The 27,974-nt window shown below is 32.8% G+C and overlaps 1 protein-coding gene and 1 long non-coding RNA gene across 2 annotated transcripts; one reads left to right on the top strand and one right to left on the bottom strand.

Moving 5' to 3' along the window:
- Positions 1–71: 71 nt before the first annotated feature.
- Positions 72–27,954, bottom strand: Pal2 (Peptidyl-alpha-hydroxyglycine-alpha-amidating lyase 2). The gene is made up of 6 exons (XM_075310352.1): positions 27,933–27,954; positions 18,988–19,259; positions 18,716–18,933; positions 18,450–18,648; positions 18,282–18,395; positions 72–197 (listed from the first exon to the last, which is right to left on the bottom strand). Exons 1-6 carry the CDS (start codon positions 27,937–27,939, stop codon positions 174–176), a joined length of 834 nt encoding a protein of 277 aa, XP_075166467.1. The 5' UTR covers positions 27,940–27,954; the 3' UTR covers positions 72–173.
- LOC142238656 (uncharacterized) lies at positions 12,251–12,770 on the top strand. Its single transcript, XR_012722782.1, has 2 exons — positions 12,251–12,427; positions 12,495–12,770. It is a non-coding gene; the product is annotated as an uncharacterized LOC142238656 (long non-coding RNA).
- Positions 27,955–27,974: the final 20 nt, after the last annotated feature.

Genomic DNA, 27,974 nt, shown 5'->3' with positions numbered 1-27,974 from the left:
TAATTTTTTATTTGATTACGGTTTCAACGTTATTTTTTTCTGCGTGTATTTATTTTAGTTTCATTGAAAAGCTAATATCTGAAATATCAGTTAATTTTTTAATTGATTACGTTTCAAATTTTTAATTGGAAATATTTTGGTGATATATTTTTCTGTGTGAGGAATAACAGCCTTTAGGAGCTTCGGATATTATAGAACTGAAATATATTAAAAAAATATTGGGTGTCTTAGAAGTAAGTTTGCATAATCTTTCATATTTGGTCAATAATTTTTGTACGCAAAGTTTAATATGTCACAAAAATTCGAGATATGTGTCGCTAATTTGCAACCTAGATTTAACATTGAATTACTACATAAAATTATATTTATTTTAAAATACCTAAGTGAAGTTCAAAATCTTTATGTTCAACAAACTTTGTTGAGTGTAGTCGAACGACATCATAATTTTTGGAACTAAAGTATCTACCCTCAGGAAAAAGACCACGAAAATTTCTGTAACCCATTTGTCTTTAATATAGTTCATGAAAATTACTTGATTTTAGTTAAATTTTCCAAAATTTGAGATTTTTTTATTAAATTATTGTTTTTAAAACTAAAAATGAGAAAAAAAGTTTTATACAAATGAAGTACACAATTTTAAAAAATTCAAAATTAGCCCAAAATAGTTCATATTCGTTCAAAATAAGCGAGTTTTATTTTGCTTAAATTGTGTCTTCCTTGAACTTGGCATCGCGCTAAAGTCATTTTAATAATTTTTAAATCCAATTTTTTTTCCTTCAAAATAAGAAATTTTCTTAAACAACAGAAAAATAATATATGTTCTACAATTTGACAAAATGTTATTTTTTTTGTATCATATTGCAATTAGTTAATTTTTTTTATTTTAAAGTATTCAACCTTTCAATACTTATTGACTTCTTCCTGGGTATCTCGTAAAAATTATCTTCTCAAAATTTACATTTAAATACTCACGAACGGAATGTACAAAAGGTTTTTATACCCTCCACCATAAGGTGTGGGCTATATTAACTTTGTCATTCAGTTTGTAACACATCGAAATATTGCTCTAAGACCCCATAAAGTATATATATATTCTGGGTCGTGATGAAATTCTGAGTCGACCTAGCCTGTCTGTCTGTTGAAATCACGCTAACTTCCGAACGAAACAAGCTATCGACTTGAAACTTGGCAAAAGTAGTTGTTATTGACGTAGGTCGGATGGTAGTGCAAATGGGCCATATCGGTTCACTTTTACGTTAGCCCCCATATAAACTAACCCCCAGATTTGGCTTGCGGAGCCTCTAAGAGAAGCATATTTCATCCGATCTGGCTGAAATTTGGTACATGGTGTTAGTATATGGCCTCTATCCAAGGCCGTATTCAGGGGGGGTGAGGGGGATCAAACCCCCCCGAAATGAATGAATATTTTTATATAAATAAATATATATTTTTAGCTGCATAGAAAAATATGTTGAAGAAAAGCTGGAGGTTTTATTTTGAAAAACGCTTACCTATAAAACTTGCACAAATCATAGAATATTAGTTGAAAAGCCCGTCAAACGACGGTCGAAAAAAAACAACTTGTTTTTGTTCTCGCACCACAAATTTCATTTTTGGAAAATGCATTTCTGCTTTTTATGTGGGTTTGTTGTTCTTTTTGTGAACATGACTTACTATGTTTGGCCATAGCAACAACAACAAAACAGCCAAACACACATGTGTAAATGAAATGGCGCAAAACCTGCATAATTCAGCGATGGAAGCAATAAAGAGATATTTCCAAACGTGCACATTCTTTTAAAAATGTTGGTCACTTTGCCAGTTACTCAGGGATGGAAAATACAATTTTTAAGAAAGTACAAAAATGGTATTTTTTGAGCGGAAAATTTCACTGGAAAATTATTGTCAAGAGACTGAATTTTAAAGAAAGTAAAATTTTGACAAAATTTTCTATATAAATAAAATTTTGCAAAAATTTTCTATAGAAAAAATATTTTGCAAAATTTTTTCTATAGAAATATAATTTTGCAAAAATTTCCTATAGAAATAAAATTTTTACAAAATTTTCAATTGAAATAAAATTTTGACAAAATTTTCTATAAAAATAAAATTTTGCAAAAATTCGATATAGAAATAAAATTTTGACATTTTCTACCGAAATAAAAAATCGATTGACTATGTCTTTTACAAAATCGAGATTTTCTTCCCACATGAACATGTCTGTTTTGCCATATTTGTAAAAGACTATTAGCAAATAAGGTTGATAAAGACTTTCTCAAAATATTAAAATATTTTGTCAAAGCTATTGTACCATAAATCTGATATCGACTCAAAAATGTATACACAAAAGGTACTAAATCATTCGCGGGGGTACTACGGTACTGACCGGGGTGAAAACGTTTTGAAAAAAGTACTATAGTACTGTATTTTCCATCCCTGCAGTTACTACGTGCTCATCCGAACGTTCATTTTCAACAATGAAGAGATTAAAGACGCATCTTAGAAATTCGACTAGCGAGAGTAGACTCAAAGGATTGGCATTAATGTCGGTTCATCGCCGAATAAATGTGCCGACTGAAGAAGTCATTGAATTTATTTGCTGCCCAAAAAGCCCGTCGGCTCAATTTAATATTATAAAAATATTGTATACATACCTATGCATAAATAAAATTTTCTACACATGAGATTATATGAATATTTTTTTTTTAAGTTTTTTTTAAGCAAATTGGATAAAAACTTAGATTTCTATAAGCCCAAGACCCCAAATCGGGAGGTCGGTTTATATGGGGACTATACCAAAACCTGGAACAATATAGCCCATCTTCGAACTTGACCTGCCTGCAGACAAAAGACGAGTTTGTGCAAAATTTCAGCACGATTGCTTCACTATTGAAGACTGTAGCGTGATTACAACAAACAGACAGACGGACATCGTTATATCGTCTTAGAATTTCTCCCTGATCAAGAATATATATACTTTATATAGTCGGAAATCGATATTTCGATGTGTTACAAACGGAATGACAAACTTATTATACCCCCGTCACCATTCTATGGTGATGGGTATAAAAATTCTCTTCATGGTCGTAAACACGGACGAAAAAGACTGTTTTTCATATTTTTCGGTGCAAAAATAATATGTTTGGAACTCTAATTTTTTAACATAATATTTTTAAGTGCAAAAATATAATGTTCATAAACTAACATTACATATTTGGGTCATATATGTTAATATGTTAGAACATATTATGTTTGGGAAATAAAATGTTTGTAAATATAATATGCTTAGATACAAACATATATTAATTTAGAAATAGCCTATAAACATATATGTGTTTAGAAAGAGAGACCTAGAGAGTATGCTGCTAGTAAAATAATGGAAGTATCCAATTGGCGCTTTTAAAATATATCCACACAAAAAAAATTTCATTAAAATTTTTTTCTAACAGTATGAGCCTAAGGTGAAACATAATAATTTTGAACAATATAAACAAGCATATATATTTTCAGGACCAATCCTGAAAATATATATATGCTTGTTTGGGATATATGTTACAGAAGCGATTTTTTTGAGGGTGTATATGATACGCTAACGTATGTAATAAGACCAGCTGGAAGAAAAACGACCGAAAAATGACACACAATCCATCATTTAAATAAAAAATCATCTAGTATAAGTACTACTAAGTATAAGTAGTACTAATCTTTTAAAATTGTATTTTTTTTACTCCTAGTTTTCTTAAAACCAAGAGCGGTATGGGTACGTTGGAAGATTCACCTTCAAGTTGCGAAGTAGCGTTGACTACATTTATTATTGTTGGTTTATTCTTCAATCATTATTGTTGTTTTTGATTTCAGCTTAAAACCATGCATTGACTAAACTACAAGTGTAGCTTAAAAAACAGAGGAAAATAATGTTTGTCAAATTTATTTGGTCAAAGCCCTATAGACTGCAAGATGATTGCATGGACGCACGTTTCGGAATTACCATATTCCTCATCAGCATCCTCTACTTGCAGCAAAACTATCAACCAATTATCAAAATAAATTCTGGCAGTTCAGTAAACCCAAAGTGAACCACCCTTGAACCTTCCGAAAAAAGGTTTACGATAGCCGGCTTATGCCGAAATATATTGTTTGTACGAAAACCAATCACTGTTTTAATTGATTCAATCACACAATTAATTGATTTCGTGACAAAAGTCAATTACATTTTTAATTAAAAATCGTGTTGGTTTTCAATCAAAATGGGGGATTGATACTATCATTTTCGTGATTGAAGACATTACAATTAAAAACATTATTGAATCCGCGAATTTCGTGATTTAAAACAAACAAAAAGTTTGTGTAGTGAATTAATACTGCAATACTGTCCCTTTTCCAGCAATACTTTGTCGAAGTGGAACAATCAGTCTCAAAGAGAGATTGCATTTTTTTAACTGAGGTTCGATGGTATCCACCATCAATTATTCCTTGCGGTCGGAATACAAACATTTTCATAGTTGTCATAGAAACGATATTTAATGCTGCAATAAATGTGACATATTCAAATTACGCTTTACCAAACTAAATTGAATCATAACTGTTGACATATAATAAGAATTAACGGGCGATAGCTGTTTATCGTTGGTGCGCAATATTCATTTTCTGAATAACACATCTCTTTATAGTGATAACTTCCCTTAAAATTTAAACTTTTGAAAAAGTAGCACAAATTATTTGAAATGTGGCACAAAATTGTAAAAAGTATCACATTTAGTGGTACAAAAGTGGCTGCGCCCAAAAAAAGTGGCAAATTTGCCACTAAAGTGGCACAACGGTAACGCTGGCTTTGATATGAACACATTTTAGCTAACGTACATTACACTCCCTTGATGTCGATATATGCATTTGAATAATCGGGCAAACAATTGGTCATATTGGTTCATAAACTGATATATAGGCTTTCAATCAGAACACCAAAATACATTACAACTTAATCTTAAATACCCACTACCATGAATGAAATAATATAATTGTTTCCTTTGGAAACTCTTCGTCGGGTTACTTGAAAATATATACAATTTCAGGTGGATTTGATGACAGATACTCTGCCAAGTAAACATTTATACATGGAAATTGGGGGACTATACTAAAACATGGACCGATCCACACCACTCGATACTCGATACACCTATTTACAAATCTGCAATACCTCTAAGTTTTGAATGTCAGGCAAATAGAATAGAAATTGCAGTATGAGAAGCCCAAGAAGTTAAATCGGGAAATCGGGAGGTTATAACAAACCATGAACCAATACACAACAAAACATATTCGGCCCAATTATATGTGGACTTAAATTACCTATAGATTTTGAATTTCAGGCAAGTCGGACAAGTCGGGAGATAGGCGGAAATATGCAAATGTGGGGCGAATCACACCATATCCACCACACCTATTTACGAACTCAAAGTATCGCAAAATATCGAATTTCAGGCAAATTGGATAAAAAGTGCGGTGTCTAGAAGCCCCAAATCGTCAACCGAATCACACCATATTCGTCACACTTATTTATGCACCCAAAATACCTATAGATTTCGAAATTCTGGCAAATCGGATAAAAATTGGGTTTATAGACACTAAAGACCCAAAATCGGGGGGTTGGTTTGTATGGTGGCTATATCAAAATCTGGACCGATAGCCCATCATCGAACTTGATCTTCAGCACGATAGCATCATTATGGAAGAATGTAGCGTGATTACAACAGCCAGACAGACGGGCATGGTTATATCGTCTTAGAATTTCTCTCTGATCAAGAATATATATACTTTATATAGTCGGAAATCGATATTTCGATGTGTTATAAACAGAAAGACAAACTTATTATATCCCGGTCACCATTCTATGGTGGTGGGTATAAAAAGGCGATTAAATACTCATATAATTCAGTTCTTGACCGGTATGTATAGGGGAGTCGGTTCGTAATTATTTGAACAGATGTGAATTTTTGCACGGTAAGTAGAGAGCCGGAAGTGAAATATGGGGGCTAAATTGTGAAAAATACAAATACACAGAGCAAAAGTAAACTACATTATGGGAAAAATTAACTATATCATGAGAAAATTTAACTAAATTGTATTCCAAATTTTGAGATTCTTTAACTTGACGAAAATTTTCCTACTTTTTTGGATTTTTAATTACCAGTTACGAAATGAATCTTTCTCGAAAAGAAAAAATTAACTAAAAATAAAGAAAGAATTTAAGCGCCACATCATTCCCATTTTAACAACGCTGTAGTTCATTCTTACTATTTTTGAGAAGTGTACGAAAAACTTTTTCTGTTTTAGTTAGAATTGAACTAATTTATATGTCATTGAAATGTTACTGTCATTTAGTTCATAAAATTTTTGAGACATACTTGGAATAAAGAACAAATAGTTGGGCTGGGGACTCCAACACAATGTACAAAATTTCAGCTGAATCGCATGAACTTTGCTCCTCTAAGAGGCTCCGTAAACCAAATCTGGGGGTCGGTTTATATGGGGGATATATATATATATATATATATATATATATATATATATATATATATATATATATATATATATATATATATATATATATATATATATATATATATATATATATATATATATATATATATATATATATATATATATATATATATATATATATATATATATATATATATATATATATATTAAAAATTATCACCGAAATTTTGTCAATTAAACAATTGAATTTGGAAACGGATTCAATTAATATGTTAATTGATTCAATTAATTATTCAATCAAATCCGATTAAAACCCAATTAAAAAATTATTGATATTTGTTACGTTTCCAATTGAAATATTAATTGATTCAATCAATTTGTTAATCAATTCGGAAACAATTTTCAATTACAAACGTGATTGAAATTTTTTTCCGTTTCCAATTACACATGTGATTGATCCAATCACCTTTGTGATTGAAATTGAATAATTTTGAGCGATGGAAAGAGCGAAAAGAGAACAAGAGAATGGGTATTTATTCAACAACGTATGGTGGAGAGATCAGTCTGTGGAAGTAACTCGTAACGAACGGTTGGGTTTTTGTTTTTCGCGTAAATTGAAAAACGTGATTGGCGACATTCTGTCTGCTGTGTTCGAAATGTGAGCATAAATGTTTTGAACGCAAAAACAAATCATAGCAAAGGGTTGAAATAAATAAAGTGTGCAACAACATATATTTATATATATATATATATATATATATATATATATATATATATATATATATATATATATATATATATATATATATATATATATATATATATATATATATATATATATATATATATATATATATATATATATATATATATATATATATATATATATATTGAAAGAATTCAAAAGAAATTTATGAAGGCTTGTCTTGATTCTCTTAATTTTCAATCACCTTTACCTTCATATGAATCTCGGTGCAAACTTATTCATCTGGATACATTGGTCAATAATCGGTCTCGTTGTTCTGTTTTATTTATATTTAAGCTAGTGTCTGGTTTAATAGATTCTTCTTTTCTTTTAAGTCTTATAAAATTTAAGGTATCTATTCATATTCTTAGATATGAAGAAACTTTTTATATCTCTACTCATACTACAAACTATTCCATAAATGAGCCCATTACGCGTTCGCTATTTGAATATAATGCTGTAAATCCTAAACTTAATTTAGACTTATCAATGTCTTTGAAAAAATTTAATGAAGTACTAGAGGTCTGCATCGAATAACTTTTCATTACATGTATGCAATTCGCTGTCGAATATAGTACATACACTGTCTTTCTCTCAGAGCGCAAGTAGTGAAGTGAGGAGAACACTTGCTTGTCAAATACCACCAAGTACTTATCCGAAGCAATATGTATTCCGAAAAAAAGGAACAATAAAAATGGAAGTACTTGAGCAAAAGTACAACATGGATTCTCTTCACTTCACGTTTTTTTTTTTTTTTTTTTTTATTTTCATCTATGGATTAAACCCTTACAGACTAACAGTAATATATTACATTATATACATATTGTTTGTTAATATATCAAGTATTTAATAATAATGTTATCTTTTTCTTTACATTGTATTTCTCTTCTGACAAATCAAGATAATAATAAAATTTATTGAATTCTTTACAAAGACGGCGAAGTGGATCGTTGTTTTCAAAGTTCGTTCGAAAGTATTCAATGTGGAGCAGTTCAAAGTTGCGGGTAGGTCTAAAGGGTACATTGAATGATATGCTGTTAATAAGGAAGTCAGATTTAAATCTTCCGTTAATTAAATCAACCATAAAACAGATATTCAGCATGGTACGTCTACTTTTCAGTGTAGGTAATTTGATGAGCGATAGTCTTTCTTTGTAAGACGGCAAGGTTTGAGGTGTCCAGTTATTCCGACGTAAACAAAACAGTAAAAATTGTTTCTGAACAGATTCAATACGATTGCAATGAATTTGGTACTGTGGGTCCCAAATTACAGATCCATATTCCAGGATAGGACGCACAAGTGAAGTATATAAGTTTCTTGTAACAAGGGAGCCACCGTGGTGCAATGGTTAGCATGCCCGCCTTGCATACACAAGGTAGTGGGTTCGATTCCTGCTACGACCGAACACCAAAAAGTTTTTCAGCGGTGGATTATCCCACCTCAGTAATGCAGGTGACATTTCTGAGGGTTTCAAAGCTTCTCTAAGTGGTTTCACTGGAATGTGGAACGCCGTTCGGACTCGGCTATAAAAAGGAGGTCCCTTGTCATTGAGCTTAACATGGAATCGGGCAGCACTCAGTGATAAGAGAGAAGTTCACCACTGTGGTATCACAATGGACTGAATAGTCTAAGTGAGCCTGATACATCGGGCTGCCACATAACCTAACCTAACCTTCTTGTAACAAATGGGTCAGAAAATTCCTTACTCCAGCGCTTGACAAATCCAAATGATCCATAGGCCTTATTTACAGTCATAGAAATGTGAGATCTAAAATTTAGCATGCGATCCAAAAGTATTCCAAGATCTTTAAAGGATTCAACAGTTTCAAGCGTTGTGCCATTCAAGTTATAATTCGTGTCGATATAATTTAATCTATAAAAAGAGATATGCTTGCATTTCCTTATGTTCAGTTCCATCATATTTGATGAGCACCATCTGTACATGCTATTCAGATCAGATTGGAGTAAGGATTGGTCATCACTATTCCGAATAACCTTTATAATTTTAACATCGTCAGCATACATGAGAGTGTAACCATATTTAATGGCTGATGGAAGGTCATTTATAAATAGGCAGAACAATAGAGGGCCAAGATGACTGCCTTGTGGAACACCAGAAGGCACATGTATTGATTTTGAAATAATGTTATCAAATACTACAAATTGTGTACGATTCTTTAGATAACTTTCAAACCAGGATACCATTAATTCACTGAAGCCCATGCGATGCAGTTTGTACAGTAAAAGTGAATGGTTTACTTTGTCAAACGCCTTACTAAAATCAGTATAAATGACATCAGTCTGTAAACGATCTCTAAAGCCTTCATTAACCATTGTAGTCAATTCCAAGATATTTGTTATGGTCGAACAAGATTTACGGAAGCCGTGTTGTTTAGGCGATAGAAGAGAGGAGACTTGATGATTCAAACTATCAGAAATAATTTTCTCCAACAGTTTTGGAATAGCACTTAATTTAGCAATGCCTCTATAATTCGTAATATCTGACTTGCTTCCATTTTTAAATAGCGGAATGATAAATGAATTCTTCCACAACGTAGGAAAGTGACCTGTGCGCAAAGATTCATTAAACAGAAATGACAGAGCAGTCGAAAGAGAATGAGCACAATATTTGAGGATGTTACTGGGAATCCCATCAGGGCCCGGGCGATATGAACATTTTATCTTTTCCATATAACTCATCACAATATCAGGAGAAATAAATGGAGTAGTGAATGTCGAGTATTCCTGTATCTTATATGGGTACGCATCAGATTGCTTGAAATCCTTATGGCAGTAAGTTGTTGCAAAAAACTTTGAAAACAAATTACATATAGATTCATTATCATCCCCTTCAACAGCACCATAGTGAAGGGTTCTTGGATACACATTTGATTGACGTTTAGAATTAACAAATCTGTAAAATGACTTTGGATTAAGCTTCAGTTCATTTTTAATTTTCGATAAATAATTGTTATAGGATTGTTTATTCCACAGGTTGTATTCTGAACGAGCAATTGAGTAGTTTGCATAGTCAGTCACAGATCCAGATTTTTTATACTTTTTATAAAGTTTATTCTTTCTATTCTTCAAGTTACGTAATTTACTGTCATTCCAAGGTGGACCAGTGTGAGAAGTTATTCGAATTAATGGCACCACCGCAGACCCTTATCTTCACGTAAGTTGTCAATTGTGCGTGCTGCTAATTGCGCACATTTTGAATGGTAACTTGTTGAACAAATCCAGCACGAAATCATTTGTTCATCCAATTTAGTGATACGACACGATGGTATAGGGCAAGCCATTTTTCAATTTTTCTTAATATGTCAAAGACAAGAATGTGGATGCAAATATATTTCCAACAATTTCGCAATGAATAAATATATGATTCAGACTTGAAATTAAATGTGAAATTTAATACGTAAAATCCAAAGTATACTTCTAGGCATATACAAAATCAGAGTTGAGTTTAGGTTAGCAAATTCAGTACTTAGCTATTTCAACAACCAGTGATTAGTACTTAGCCTGATCAACAACCACAGAAAAACTTTTGAAATGAGCTTTTATCAATCAAAACAGAAGGAGAACAGTGGAATGACGTTTCGCTGGCCAACACTATTGAGTGAGGAGTAAGCTGACGTTTCTAATTTGTGTACTCACAGGTCAAAGCGCCTTTTCTCTTTGTTTACAGAAACCTCGAAACAACAACAAAAACTGAAATATTTGTATTGCTTTCGATGGTTTGCAGTTTTATAAAACTTTATAAAAATACAGCTTTCAACACAAAACAGCTCAAACGAAAATATGTCGAACAGAATGCAAAAGCTTTAGATCACGTTAAGCACCGGTTTTAGCACAAGTTAAGCGAGATATTCACAATGAAATTTTAATTTTAATTGGAGCAACTTGAAAACACGTCCAACAATGTAACAATGTTGTACCATAAGTATTTCTCAGTTATGTACGAAGACAAATTTTCCATTGTTATTAATCATAGATATGTATTTATGTCACATATATCATATATTTATGTATGTCACACACTTACCTTAACATTTGCCGTTCTTTATAACAAACCGAAAACATATTATGGAGAGTAACTGTTTTTTGTATTTCTGAAACTGCACGTGGTACATGGAGTACTCTATGAAGTTTTGTTCTCGCAACATACTCGACGTGATCACTCTGAGTACACTTCAATAAGAGAGAAAGAGGAATATGTGTTTGTTGGTAGTGAAGACATCAGAGTGGCAACAAGAAGTTACTCGTGGCTTTTGGTGTTCATCAAAATGTGTACCAATTGTTTTGCGACTCTCTCAAATAGATGTACTCATGTAGCAAGTACACGTGTACTCTTCATTTACAAATGGAATTGTGCAGACCTCTACTTACTACTTTTAGTTTACGAGCTAGTCTGTAAGGATTTTGTATATCCATAGACCTAAATAAATATGTAGAACGCATTTGAAATTACCTAAGTTTGTGTTTTGTGGTATTGTACAAATGGAAAACAATGGAAGGTAATCAATTGTGAAATGCGAATACCGTTGAAGCCTGTTTACATTAAACGGACCAAACTAATATATTTTTTATTCATTTCTTTTAGTGAGTAATTTTATTACGTGAAATTGACCAAACAATCCCATCAACTCCATCATTTTGTCACACATATAAGAATATAAGAATATGTTTGCAATCAAAAGGTGGGTACCGTATTGATCTTTTAACATTATAAATTTGTTCACTCCTAGTTTTCTTAAAACCATGGGTTTGTTGGAAGATTCACCTTGAAATTGCGAAGTAGCGTTGGCATTAATTTGCATTTTTGTTTTACCTGCCTTTTTCAGTTTGAACCCAAGTAGAGAGCAGTATATCTGATATATAAACTAATGAGCTGAATTATGTAATGGTAAAAAAGTTCTTTCTTTTGGATTTAAAAATATGAAAAATATACGAAAATAATAAAAAAATGTTTTTTCCATTTATATTTCTTTCTATCTCCAGAATTTGCAAAGTATCATTACTATAATCCCAAATAGTACATTGTTTTGCTATTATTTTTGTCTTTGATTGGTTCAAATTTTAATAGACGATTTCAATACACATTTTTATGCTAAAAGACTATAACTCCAAAAGAAGATTATAAATCTGCAACCTGTAGCTAAGAATTGAACTTGATATTCTATGCAGGTAATGTTTGGCAAAATTAACTTTTAATTGAACAAAATTAAATTCGAAACATTTTGTTTACTTTCAGAAAAACTAATAAATCAGCCGGGTGTAAGCTAACGCTGCTGATTTATTGGAAATCCAGGCGCATCTAGAATATTAGAAAGGAACATGCTGACATCGTTAATATGATGAGGAAGATAATGATTTATATAGTTTATTTTTTTTAACCCTTTAGATGTCATTGATCATAATTGTATGTCTAAGTTATGTTAAAACAAAACACACAAATAGCAAAAATCAAATTCTTTAGTCTATAGCATAATTCAGAGAAATAAAATATTGAAGAATTTTTTATAAGAAACGCATATTTTCTTTTATTTAAAATAAAACTAAATAAGATTTTGGGGGCGCAATATATACATTTTTTGATTGATTTATTGTTAATATCAATTAATAATTTAATTGAATCAATCAAATAGTTGATTGAGTTTTGTCGCGAAATTAATTAAAATTTTAATTGATTCAATTTTATGTCAAAAACCAATCACTTTTTAATTGATTCAATCACACAATTAATTGATTCCGTGACAAAATTCAATTAAATTTTTAAGTGAAAATCGAATTGGTTTTCAATCAAATGGGTGATTGATCCGCGATTTTCGTGATTGAAATTTGTGTGTATTCAGCAGAATTCAAAATACATAAGAAAAGTCACTTCTCATCAAATGTACATTTGCAGTGTAAACTATGTTAGTGTAATTCACATTTTTGATAGTTAAAGAGATTTATTCATTCAAATGTGCTCTTTATCCTTTACAAAAATTATTTATTTATTAACGGCCTTTTTCATAAAAAACTTTAAATTGCAGTTTAAATCAGTGATAGCGATCACACTCTTCTTATTTTATAAGCCTTTTACACAAATATGCATTCATTAATCATTGATAGCACTAATATAGTAATCATGGTTTTTTAATAATCTTATAATTTCATGGTAGTGAAAAATTGGTTGGCATTGTCGAAAAATAGCATTTACAATTTTATTAAAGGGTTAAAAAAGCGTACATCTTACAATAAATGTTTGCAACTTACCAAGAGACTTATTAGAGGATTGGTAAGCTATTAATCGTTTATGAATGTTATTTATACCCTAACCCACATAGTGGTCAGGGTATAATAAGTTTGATCGGCCAAAAAATGTGCTTACCAGAAATATTGATTTTAGACCCCGTTGCGCTTTTTTACAAACGGATGGTCACCAAATTTGGCAAAAAATAATCTTTTTCATCGCCCTTCAAGTCCATAAAATTTCATCCAAATCGGTTCAGATTTAGATATAGCTCTTTATATGTTTCGCCCGATTTTCCCAAATGTGGCCACAAAACCCTTATTTATCAACCGATCTTACTCGAAGTTGGCTAAATGTAATCTTCTATAGCACTTACTATATGAGCAAAAAAATCATCGAAATCGGTTCATATTTAGCTATAGCTCCCATATATATGTACACTCAAAAAAAATGAACTCTCTATTTCACTAAAGCCAATTTAACTTTATTTTAGTTCATGGAATTATTATGTTTGGAGAAAGTTTCATTTACTCTAATAATTTTTTGCGTAAGTTAGTTAAATGAACTAAAAAACGGGAAAAAATTATCCTCAAATTAAGAAAAAAGATTTACTAAATTCGCGCTTCCCACAAGATAGTTCATTATTTCTTTAAATTTGTAAATTTTACCAAAAATGCGTTCATCATGAACTTCATATGTCACTAAAGACATTCTTGCATTTTTTAACTCCAAGTTTTTCCTTCAAACTACAAAATTTTCTTTGACAAGTGAAAAAAATTAATTATGCCTAATAAATTTTCTTGCATTTGTCGAAAAATATTTACTTATTTTTGTGATATCGGCGACATGTCAGCGTTTGTAATACTGTTTAGTTAAAATTTTCTAAAAATATTCAAAATTTTCTAAAATTAACCAAAAATGTTCTTCCTGGTGGGTTCACTGTTTTTTCAGTGTACCGTCCGATTTTTCTAAATTTGGCCATAAAACCCTTATTTATCAACCGATCTTACTGAAAGTTGGCTAAATGTAATCTTCTATAGCACAAACTGTATGTGCAAAATAATCATGGAAATCGGTTCAGATTTAGCTATAACTCCCATATATATGTACCGCCCGATTTTTCTAAATTTGGCCATAAAACCCTTATTTATCAACCGATCGTAACCAAGGTTGGCCAAATGTAATCTTCTATAGCACTAACTATATGTGCAAAAAATCATGGAAATCGGTTCAGATTTAGCTATAGCTCCCATATATATGTATAGCCCGATTTTCCCAAATTTGGCCATAGAACCCTTATTTATTAACCGATCTTACTCAAAGTTGGCTAGATGCAGTCCTCCATAGTACTAACGGTATGTGCAAAATTTCATCGAAATCGGTTCAGATGTAGATATAGCTCCCATATATGTATTGCCCGAATTTGAAAACATATATTATGGAGAGTAACTGTTTTTTGTATTTCTGAAACTGCACGTGGTACATGGAGTACTCTATGAAGTTTTGTTCTCGCAACATACTCGACGTGATCACTCTGAGTACACTTCAATAAGAGAGAAAGAGGAATATGTGTTTGTTGGTAGTGAAGACATCAGAGTAGCAACAAGAAGTTACTCGTGGCTTTTGGTGTTCATCAAAATGTGTACCAATTGTTTTGCGACTCTCTCAAATAGATGTACTCATGTAGCAAGTACACGTGTACTCTTCATTTACAAATGGAATTGTGCAGACCTCTACTTACTACTTTTAGTGGGTTCAGATTTAGCTATAGCTCCCATATATATGTATAGCCCGATTTTCCCAAATTTGGCCATAGAACCCTTATTTATTAACCGATCTTACTCAAAGTTGGCTAGATCCAGTCCTCTATAGTACTAACGGTATGTGCAAAAGTTCATCGAAATCGGTTCAGATGTAGATATAGCTCCCATATATTGCCCGAATTTGAAAAAATTGCATCTACTAACCTTATGTTTGACCATAGAGGCCTCATTTCTTAACTGATCTTACTCAAATTTTGCACAAGGTAACCTGTTGTGGTATTAATCAAACCCGCAAAATATTATGCAAATTGGTTCAGATTTTCATATAGCTTCCATATATATGCATCGCTCGGTTTTCCCAAATTTGGCCATATTTAATACTCTTATTTATTAACCCATGTTACTCAAATTTCAAATTTTGATGCACTAGTCGTTCGTATTTTCACGTACCCGTGGCGCTTTTGAATAAGAATATTTCTCGATTTTTACAAATTTGGATTTATTACCCACACTAACCCCGTAGGTGCAATATCAACTATAGCAGTGTTGCTAGAAGTAGGGGAAATTCCCTATATGTAGCTTTTTTTATAATATTTAGCGTCTTGTAGGACGTAGGGCCACAATGTAGGGACATTTTCACTCAACCGGCAAGGCTTGATTTCTAACAATGTGTGGAAACAACAGTTACCACTCGTGCTAAAAAAAAATCCAACAAAATTTGAAGATTACCACAAATTATCACAAATCTACCAAACAAATATTTCTATAGAAATTTTTGTCAAAACTTTATTTCTGTAGAAAATTTTGTCAACATTTTAATTCTATAGAAAATTTTGTCAAAATTGTATTTCTATAGCAATTTTTTTCAAAATATTATTTCTATAAAAATTTTCTCAAAATTTTATTTCTATGGAATATTGTCTCAAAATGTTATTTCTATAGAATTTATTATCATAGTTTTATTTCTATAGAAAAATTTCTCAAAAAAAATTGTTTATAGAAACTTTTTCCAAATTTTTATTTCTATAGAAATTTAACAAAAAAATTGCTATTTTTGGTAGAATTGTACCAACTGTGGCAACCGTGGTGGTAATACAAATTTATTTTCTAGGTTATATACATTGCATTTTCATGTTTTAAGATAATAAAGAACTTAGAACCATTTTTCTTTTGTAAAATTTGTTTAAATTGAACGAAAATAAATTTAACGAAAAATATTGTGGGGAAATTGTTTGGGAATGTATGGGAAAGTAGGGACTTTTTTTTGTCCTTGTATGGTAAACCGAATATTTGCCCTGGCAACACTGACTATGAGCTATAGTCAGATTGAGACAAAGCACCCATAAACATATACCCCTTAATTTTCTTAAATATGCAATTGCGGTTTATCTCCCAGACCTATATCAATGTTACCCCACAAATGCTTATGATTACTAATTCAGTAAGGGTGGTTTAGGGTATGATATAGTCGGCCCCGCCCGACTTTCTACTTTACTTACTTGTTTTCGATTAACTTTTTGTGAATACGGCTGTAAATCTTTTATTTAACTAAACATTTTTTTAATAATTTAGGTGCGGGTAGTTTTAACATTAATATTCACAATATATGTATATATTCTAAAATACTTTTAAAAATGTATGATGTCATCTAAATAGACACTGAGAGTTACCATAGAAATAGTTGAAGCATCCCAGCAAAAAAAATTTGGAAATTCTTCTAAAGGCACGACTTTAAAAGCACTTCCAAAAATGTCCTCCCAAGGGTGTTCTTCATTTTAACTACACCGGAAGATCTTTTAATTCAATTTTTTATAACTCGATTTTTTTCATATTTTAATGCGTAATTTTAACTTTTTTTCTTTTAAATAACATAGTTTAAAATTGCAAGTTTTTTAAAATATTTGAAGACAAACGTTTCACACAAGCGTTAAAATGCATTAAGTCATAAAAAATTATAAAAATAATTTATTTGGCAAAATATCACAACATTTTTTTGTTTACATACAAAACACTGAATTCTAATCACACCTTAAGAAGTGATGCGAATTCAGTGCAACGGCTGTTAAAATGGTGGACATCCATCTTATAACAAGTCCATGTTAAATTCATCGCTTCTGCGCCAATTTTGCACCACTTCCGGATCCAAAAAGAACATTTTCAGTACTTTTTTGGCGACGCTTTTTATGCTGGGATATTTCCTTCTTAATTCACCCAGAGAAGGAATATGATCACCTCAAACATGTTTTAAGAGCAAAGTGTTATTTTTGGGTGGTGACCATGTAACATGGTTTTCGCAACCATGTTATTTTCTCGCAAATCATGTATCTGATTTCGACAAGCAGGTTATATTTGACGAGAAAATAACTTTTTAGTGACAGACATGTTACATGGTCACCATACAAAAATATCATTTTGCTCTTGAAACATGTTTGAGGTGATCATATTCCTTCTCTGCGTGTTCACTCTCGACATTCGTCAAAAATCGATAGGGTTTAGCCAACATTAAATGTCGGTAGCAGATTTTACAAAGGTTACAACAAGAAGTCGAAAAGAAATCCTATATAAGTATGTAGTAGCAGACTTTGTCGAATTGGTTTATTTTTTTTATCATTACAAAAGTAATTGATCCAATTAACTGATCACGGAAATGATAATATCAATCATGTGAGTCGTTTTTTCGATTAAAAAATTAATGAAAACATTTAATTTTTATTTCAATATTTCTTTAATATTCCGTTAAATCCCATTTGCAATGGCCAAACGGCCAATCGTAAACCCGATATTTCTATTCGTTCCTTAATTTGTGTTAATTATAAAAAGGAACTTACGAAAAACGATTCATACCTAACCAACGTAAAATTAGTGCATTAAAATCGATCTTTCAGTGCCAAATATCGCGAGGCTACTATAGTTTAAGGTGGGTACAATGTCCGTGTTTTGGTAATATGCATGGCTTCACATATATTTTTGCAATATGAAGTTTCGGTGCGAAACCCATTTTTAGATATTATTTTATTTGTGGATAGTTCTTGTAACTTACCTCTCCTGTAGTGGCGACAGCAATCGAAGTCGGTTTGCATAGATGCTTTACTGATGTGCCGGGTCTAAAGCGTTTTCCTATTACCAACAGCGGTTTCTCCCCATTTGGCTTGAACTGAAAGTACACATGCTTTTAATTCAAACCCAAGCATGTGTGTCGAATACTAACCTTGAAAGCTTGATGCATAGCCACATCTGTTAGCCAATAATTCCCATGAGTATCTATAGTCATTCCATGTGGCATATAAAAGAAATCTTCACCCCATCCATATTTGATAGCCCCCATTTTTGGGTCCAATGTATAAATGGTTTTTTCCTTGATCGGTCCATTCTCCATCATGTGGTAGATGTGGCTTTCATTGAAGGTGCTACAAAAACACAAGCGATTTTCAATTTGAACATATGGAAGATATGAGACTTGAGTTGGTGACTCACTTTGCATCCCAGTATCTGTCAGCGCGATGGAATATTACTGGATTCCCTTCAGGATCTATAGCAACAGCGCTAATTTGTCCAAAACGGTGGCTAACTGTTGGCCAATTTTCTACTAGCACTGGTGTTGGTACCTGCATGTCCCCCATGGGATTCCCATAAACTGAACGTATACTGCCATCGTTTTCTTTTCTATCACTTACAAAATGTAAATGGCTTATCTACAATGAAACATATGGAACTTATAGTTCTGTAGCGATAACACGTATCCTTACCTCCTCGGTGGAGCCCTCCTTCAAGTGTCTTTTGATGAGTGCTTTAACGTCATCAAAGAAGCGTTCATTGTATTCGGGAAATTCCACATGATTGGGCAAGTGTTTTGCCTGGATGATAGATGCCATCACTGCCAACAATATGACAGCAATGGAAAGCATTGCCCTCAATGGCCGAGGCATATTAAAAATCAAAAAAAAATATATATTTTTGATTTTATCCTTTGCAGTTTCAAATTCTTTCGTGTAGTATATCACAGGAACACTATCTAACTCTGAATGAAATAGAATTTTGAGACAATGTTCTCCTGAATGTTATTTATGGTTTTGTAACATTGTGAGCAAAAGATAACCACCAGCGTAGAGCGCATGTGCCAAAAAAATTGTCTCTGTATTTTATTATGTACACAGATTAAAATTTCCCTTTTTTACAATACAAACAGAGGTGAACACGTGAACATATAATTCGCTGAGTTAGTTATTTAGTTTATTTCTTTTACTTTTTGTATAAACCACCGCTGAGAAACTTTTACTTCCGAAACTGGACACAGCAAACTCTCACTGCCATAGTTTCAATTAAAATTAATTAATGTTGGAATTAAAACATATATCAATTAAAGCAAATGTAGCATATTCAGTAATGAAGTGGGATAACGCCTTTCGGACTCGGCTATAAAAATGATGTTCCTTATCATTGAGCTTAAAACAGAATCGCACAACACTCAGTGATAAGCGAGAAGTTCACCACTGTGGTATCACAATGGGCTGAATAGTCGAAGTGAGGCTGAAAGATCAGGCTGCCACTATACCTAACCTAACCCAACCATGTTCTATGTCTGAACGAAAAAAATAGTAAATAAATAAAAATAGATTTCTATAACATTTCCCCTAAATATTCATGTCACGTGTGATGGATTGGATTGAAGCTTTGGCTTTGTTTTATTTTTTAAGCTCTCTTGTTTGACTTCATAGAACCTTTTATCTCTAATACGCATTCAGATATCTGTGGACTTATGACAAAACCCCATATGTCGAGATAGGACAATTTCTCAAAAATTTATGTTGTGTGTAGTTTTTGAAGGCGCATCTTTCTGTGTTTACAGATTTTTCAATATCTGCCCTAGACAGGGAGATATATTTATAATGATGAAAACAACATAAGTCGCTATTTTTTTAAGTTTAATTTTGACGAAGCAACATATCTCATCCTATGTTGTAAAATAAAATCGAAATACTTGTATGATACTTTTGACAAAACAACATAAGTCGACTTAAAGTTTGTGTAATTGGCCAATTTTTCTTTTTCAAAACAACATATTTCGAGCCATGGTGTTTACAAAACACCAAAAAAATAGAGGCATATTTAACTTCAGTTGTGTTGTTTTTAGTCAGAATATGATTCAATGCGACTAAACACCACTAATAAAGATATGTTATTTTTTAAAATAAAATACCATATGACGAAACAACATAAGTCGGTAATTCCTAATTTTCTCTGAATCGGAGGGTGGTAGGTGGTTGTGGAATAGTCTAAAAATAAGCTATCGAAAAGGTCTATCACATAAATATTAAACATTTTCCAGATCTTTTCTACAGAAGTTTTTGTGACCCCTTAAAGGTGTATTTTCGCTCTCCTGTAATATTAAGTTTTTAGACTTATGGGGTTTTGTCATAAATCCATAGATATATTAACAATGCTGCAAAACGCTTCGCCAAAAAATTAGTGAAAAATTTCTTTTTGGGTATGGGAGTGTAATATGAACTTGTCATAGGGCGGATGTCCACCACTTCAACAACTGTTGCACTGAATTTGCATCACTTCTTAAGGTGTGATCCAAATTCAGTGTTTTGAATGTGAATTAAAAAATTTTGTTATATTTTCATAATAATTTTTAATGCATTCCAATGCTTGTCTGAAACGTTTGACCTGGAATATTTTAAAAAATTAGAGTAATTTGTACCATTATATTAATTCTTTTTAACCTATTTGAAAAACAAAACAAAAATTACCCATTAAAATATGAAAAAAACGAGTTAAAAAACATTGGATTAAAATAACTTCCTGTGTAGTTAAAGTAATTAACAACTCCCAATTTTTTTGCTGGGAAAAATGTGGAACTGCTTTTAGTTGCTTTATTAAAAATTAAATGTCTAGTGATTCAAGTACAAAATGCATGTTATTAATAAAAATAAATATATACAAAATAATATAAAAATATATATTTATGTATTTTTATTTACCAACTCAGCAGTTCTAGTATGGAGAAAATTTGGACGAGGAAGCCAAAAACTCAGAGGAATTCAACTTTTGTCTTTGTTTGCCTCGTCGCTTTGAATTGTAAGTTTTCCTCTACTTATCACATATGTCGGCCAAATCCATTGACGCTCTTTTCAAGTGCTCCTTTAACGCTTAGGGAACGAAATTGTCAATTTGATGACTTCTGATGTTTCGTTTGTTGAACTTTTGGAGGAGCCGCGTCGTCATATTTTCACAAATTTCCGCATGGATTTCCATTGTAAAATAAGAAGTATTATTCCCTATTTAAAACATATTTCAAAACATAAAATAATTATAACGATTATTTCTACAAAATGATGTGACGACTTTAATTTTACTTACCTTTTAAATATTTGTATGCTGCCCCAACTTTTTTTATTCATAATTTATAAAGCAACTTCACTGTCACTTGGGGTCCAAGCACACAATAATACTAAAACAAGTATATACGGCCGTAAGTTCGGCCAGGCCGAAGCTTATGTACCCTCCACCATGGATTGTGTAGAAACTTCTTCTAAACACTGCCATCCACAATCGTATTACTTGGGTTGGGGTAACGCTTGCCGATGGCAAGGTATCTTAAAATCTCCTAACACCGTCTTCTAAATTATATGTAAGTCCATACGTGGTATATATTAAATTAAACAAGTATATACAGAAATAAGTTCGGCCGGTCCGAATCTTAAAAACCCACCACCATGAACCAAATATTAGGGTTTTCTTTGAAATTTCAGGAGGGCTTGAGGACACTTCCCGAAGATAAATTTAAAGATTTCACCTATGAGGACTATATCAGATTCTGGATTTATAAGAACCATTTTTGTTTGAGTTTTAGAGGAATCATTAACATCTCTTGTAAGTGTGCAAGAAAATTATAAAATAACGTCTTGATTTGAAATCTTAAATCTGTAGAAGTAAAATCTGGAAATTTTACATTGAGTTTCAAGCAATTTTCATGATCAGTGCACCTTCTACACCCTCAAGAAGTGAAGTCGGTCTATATGGAGGCATTACCAAATGGACCGATAAAAACTTAATCCGATACACGTTTTTGTGAGCCTAAAATACCAGAATATTTACAATTTCAGGCAAATCAGATAAGAACTACGGTTTCTAGAAACCCAAGGAGTTAAATCGGGAGATCGTTCTTATGGGGGCTATACTAAAATATGGACCGATACTCACCGTTTTCGGCACACCTCTTTATGACCCGAAAATACCTCTAGATTTCCAATTTCAGGCAAATAGGATAAAAACTTCGGATTCTAGAAGCCCAAGAAGTAAAATTGGGAAATAGGTCTATATGGGGGCTATACCAAAATATGGACCGATACTCACCATTTTCTGCACACCTCTTTATGGTCCTAAAATACCTTTAGATTTCCAATTTGAGACAAATTGGATAAAAACTACGGTTTCTATAAGCCCAAGACCTAAAATCGGGAGGTCGTTTTATATGGGGACCATACCAAAACATGGACCGATACTCACAATTTTTGGCACCCGTATTTCTGGTCCAACAATACCTCTAGATTTCCAATTTCAGGTAAATTGAATAAAAACTGCGGTTTCTATAAGCCCAAGAAGTAAAATCGGGAGATCGGTCTATTGGGGGCTATACCAAAATATGGACCGATACTCACAATTTTTGGCACACGTATTTGTGGTCCTACAATACATCTAGATTTCCAATTTCAGGTAAGTTGAATAAAAACTATTCTATAAGCCTAAGAAGTAAAATCGGGAGATCGGTCTATATGGGGGCTATACCAAAACATGGACTGATACTCACCATCTTTGGCACACCTCTTTATGGTCATAAAATACCTCTAGATTTCAAATTTCAGGCAAATTGGATAAAAACTTCGATTTCTATAAGCCCAAGACCTGGACCAATAAGCCCTGCCTGCAGACAAAAGACGAGTTTGTGCAAAATTTCAGCACGATTGCTTCACTATTGAAGACTGTAGCGTGATTACAACAGACAGACAGACAGACAGACAGACGGACATCGTTATATCGTCTTAGAATTTCTCCCTGATCAAGAATATATATACTTTATATAGTCGGAAATCGATATTTCGATATGTTACAAACGGAATGACAAACTTATTATACCCCCGTCACCATTCTATGGTGATGGGTATAAAAAGACCGATTAAATACGTATATAATTTAGTTTGACAAAATTTTCTATAGAAATAAATTTTTGTTGTTGTTTTTTATTTCAGCTTAAAACCATACATTGACTAAACTACAAGAGTAGCTTAACCAACAGAGGAAAAGAATGTTTGTCAAATTTATTTGGGCAAAGCCCTATAGACTGCAAGATGGTTGGATGGACGCACGTTTCGGAATTACCACATTCCTCATCAGCATCCTCTACTTGCAGCAAAACTATCAACCAATTATCAGAATAAATTCAGGCAGTTTATTAAACCCAACATAAACCACACTTGAACCCTCCGAAAAAAGGTTTTACATTGATAGCCGGCTTATGCCGAAATAAATTCGAAACAAACATATCTCTTTTCCTATGCCACTGTCAAATCATCGATTTGAATTCACATGGCTGGGTTTATCTTGAGCGTGCCTCCTCTTCTTTTTCATTTGTTTTGTTTTGTTATTGTTGGTTTTGTTCTTTAAGCATTGTTGTTGTTTTTTATTTCAGCTTAAAACCATACATTGACTAAACTACAAGAGTAGCTTAACCAACAGAGGAAAAGAATGTTTGTCAAATTTATTTGGGCAAAGCCCTATAGACTGCAAGATGGTTGGATGGACGCACGTTTCGGAATTACCACATTCCTCATCAGCATCCTCTACTTGCAGCAAAACTATCAACCAATTATCTGATAGTGATAGTTTTGCTGCAAGTAGAGGATGCTGATGAGGAATGTGGTAATTCCGAAACGTGCGTCCATCCAACCATCTTGCAGTCTATAGGGCTTTGCCCAAATAAATTTGACAAACATTCTTTTCCTCTGTTGGTTAAGCTACTCTTGTAGTTTAGTCAATGTATGGTTTTAAGCTGAAATAAAAAACAACAACAATGCTTAAAGAACAAAACCAACAATAACAAAACAAAACAAATGAAAAAGAAGAGGAGGCACGCTGAATTCAAATCGATGATTTGACAGTGGCATAGGAAAAGAGATATGTTTGTTTCGAATTTATTTCGGCATAAGCCGGCTATCAATGTAAAACCTTTTTTCGGAGGGTTCAAGTGTGGTTTTTGTTGGGTTTAATAAACTGCCTGAATTTATTCTGATAATTGGTTGATAGTTTTGCTGCAAGTAGAGGATGCTGATGAGGAATGTGGTAATTCCGAAACGTGCGTCCATCCAACCATCTTGCAGTCTATAGGGCTTTGCCCAAATAAATTTGACAAACATTCTTTTCCTCTGTTGGTTAAGCTACTCTTGTAGTTTAGTCAATGTATGGTTTTAAGCTGAAATAAAAAACAACAACAATGCTTAAAGAACAAAACCAACAATAACAAAACGAAATAAATTTTTGACAAAATTTTCTATAGAAATAAAATTTTGACAAAATTTTCTATAGAAATAAAGTTTTGGTAGATTATTTTTGGCTCGAGTGGCAACCATGATTATGAACCGATATGGACCAATTTTTGTGTGATTGGGGATCGGCTATATATAACTATAGATCGATATGGACCAATTTTGCAATGGTTGTTAGCGGCCATATACTAACACCACGTTCCAAATTTGAACCGGATCGGATGAATTTTGCTCCTCCAAGAGGCTCCGCAAGCCAAATCTGGGGATCGGTTTATATGGGGGCTATATATAATTATGGACCGATGTGGACCAATTTTTGCATGGTTGTTAGAGACCATATACCAACACCATGTACAAAATTTCAGACGGATTGGATGAAATATGCTTCTCTTAGAGGCTCCGCAAGCCAAATCTGAGGGTCCGCTTATATGGGGGCTATACGTAAAAGTGGACCGATATGGCCCATTTGCAATATCATCCGACCTACATCAATAATAACTACTTGTGCCAAGTTTCAAGTCGATAGCTTGTTTCGTTCGGAAGTTAGCTTGACGGACGGACGCACGGACATGATTAGATCGACTCAGAATTTCACCACGACCCAGAATATATACTTTATGGGGTCTTAGAGCAATATTTCGATGTGTTACAAACGGAATGACAAAGTTAAAATACAAGCGACTACTATAACAAGCAAAACAGTTTTTGGGGGTTGAAAATCGATGAGAGCATCGAGTAGAACAAAACTCTATTTTGTGCTTCCATTAGCTAACTCTCACTGGCATATTAATTAACAATTTTCTTGTTTTAATCCAAAACCAGTTTAATTCAAACTGTAAGTACTTGAATTACACAAATAGGCACACTTTTTACTTAATATGGGTATAACTTAGTATTTGCGTACTTAAAATTTTAAGTGCGAATTCAGGCTAAAAGCAAGTATATAAGGCCGTAAGTTCGGCCAGGCCGAAGCTTATGTACCCTCCACCATGAATTGCGTAGAAACTTCTTCTAAACACTGCCATCCACAATCGAATTACTTGGTTTGCGGTAACGCTTGCCGATGGCAAGGTATCTTAAAACCTCCTAACACCGCGTATCCCAGCAAAAAATATTCATAAATTTGGAAGCAGTACAAAAGATCACTGTATACTATAAGCAGTAATTTTCGGCGCAGTTTATTCGGCGCCAAATTCAACACAGTCTCATGTATATATTTTATCGTCATACATTTTCATGTATGTATTTTATTTTATCGTCATGAAGCATAAAACTTGGAAAGAAAAAATTCTAGAAAGAATATTAAACAAGCGCTGATTTTGACAAATTAAGTAAGCGAGGGACTATTTAGTGCAACCACACTCGCTTACCAAGTTGCACTAAAGTATGCTTTTGCCAAAGCCAACATTTTGTCAGTGCTCGCACATTATTTCAGACACGAAGTCGTTTAGTGCATCCAATTTCATTTACTTAGTTGCACTAAAGTAAGTGAGTAATAATTTCATATTTTTGCGGAGGATTGGACGACGGATAAAATTGAGCGTTGTGAGTTTAGTTACAGTGTGAATGTCGAGTGGATAGGTCGTTACCGCGAGTGTTTGTTGCTTTAATACATAGGAGCATTTATTTATTTGATAAGTAATATATAAACTTTGTGAGCATTGCGTCATTGGTAAATGGGGAAAGCAAAAACAAAGCGAATGGTGTTATAACAGGTTGGCTGATAAGTCCCTGGTCTGACACATAGATGGCGTCGCTAGTATTAAATGCACATTATTTTTATATAGTACCAACCTTCAAATGATTCGTGTCAAAATTTGACGTCTGTAAGTCAATTAGTTTGTGTGATAGAGCGTCTTTTGCGAAGCAACTTTTGTTATTGTGAAAAAAATGAAAAAAAAGGAATTTCGTGTTTTGATAAAATACTGCAACTAGCAAAAACTTGTCTTGATAATGAGTTTCCGGACTCTGCCCCAGGGAAATCAACAATAATTGATTGGTATGCAAAATTCAAGCGTGATGTAATGAGAACGGAGGACGGTTAACGCAGTGGACGCGTTTGAAGGTCGAAATCGCCGCAAAACGGCCCCATATGAAGAACAAAAAAGTGTTGTTCCACCAAGACAACGCACCGTGCCACAAGTCATTGAGAACGATGGCAAAAATTCATGAATTGGGCCCCAGCGACTTTTTCTTGTTCTCAGACGTCAAAAGGGAAAAAATTTGGCTGCAATGAAGAGGTGATCGCCGAAACTGAGGCCTATTTTCTTATGAGTTATAAAAATAAAAAATAAAAATATTGAAATAAGAAAGTATTTCATTACTTCGATTTAGGAAGGAAAATGCGCTTCGGACGACACATGTTTTCCTTACCCATTTTCACTAGTTTCACGAGCTCTTTCAATCACTGCCTTCTTCGCATATAACGATCAGCACTCATGTAAGCGCAAAATAGGATTCATAAAAGAAGAATTTCTTGTAAAATTCACTAATGAATTCCTCACCACTGTAAGTACTGCCAAGATCTAAGCTCCTTTACAAACCCGATGAAAATTCCTCAAGTTTTTTGCTGGGATATATTAAATAAAAAAAGACCGATTAAACACGTATTACATATAATTCAGATTGACAAAATTTTCTATAGAAAAATTTTGACAAAATTTTCTATAGAAATACAATTTTGACAAAATTTTCGACAGAAATAAAGTTTTGACAAAATTTTCGATAGAAATAAAGTTTTGACAAAATTTTCTATAGAAATTGAAATTTTAACAAAATTTTCTATAAAAATAAAATTTAAAAAAAATTTTCTTTGGAATAAAATTTTGACAAAATGTTCTATAGAAATAAAATTTTGGTAGATTATTTTTGACTCGAGTGGCAGCTATGTTTATGAACCGATATGGACCAATTTTTGTGTGGGGATCGGCTATATATAACTATAGACCGATATGGACCAATTTTGGAATGGTTGTTAGCGGCCATATACTAACACCACGTTCCAAGTTTTAACCGGATCGGATGAATCATGCTCCTCCAAGAGGCTCTGGAGGTCAAATCTGGAGAACGGCTTATATGGAGGCTATATATAATTATTGACCGATATGGACCAATTCTGGCACGGTTGTTAGCGGTCATATACTAACCCCACATTCCAAATTTGAACCGGATCGGATGAATTTTGCTCA

Source organism: Haematobia irritans, chromosome 5 (assembly GCF_050003625.1).
Source record: "Haematobia irritans isolate KBUSLIRL chromosome 5, ASM5000362v1, whole genome shotgun sequence".
Classification (NCBI taxonomy): Eukaryota; Metazoa; Arthropoda; class Insecta; order Diptera; family Muscidae; genus Haematobia; species Haematobia irritans.
This window is presented reverse-complemented; position numbering and strand designations above follow the sequence as displayed.

Coding starts and splice junctions, on each gene's coding strand:
- Pal2 (XM_075310352.1), bottom strand. Junction 18,396..18,449: donor CTATGCATCAAGCTTTCAAG/GTTAGTATTCGA, acceptor GTGTACTTTCAG/TTCAAGCCAAATGGGGAGAA. Junction 198..18,281: donor CTGTCGCCACTACAGGAGAG/GTAAGTTACAAG, acceptor AATATATTTCAG/TTCTATAATATCCGAAGCTC.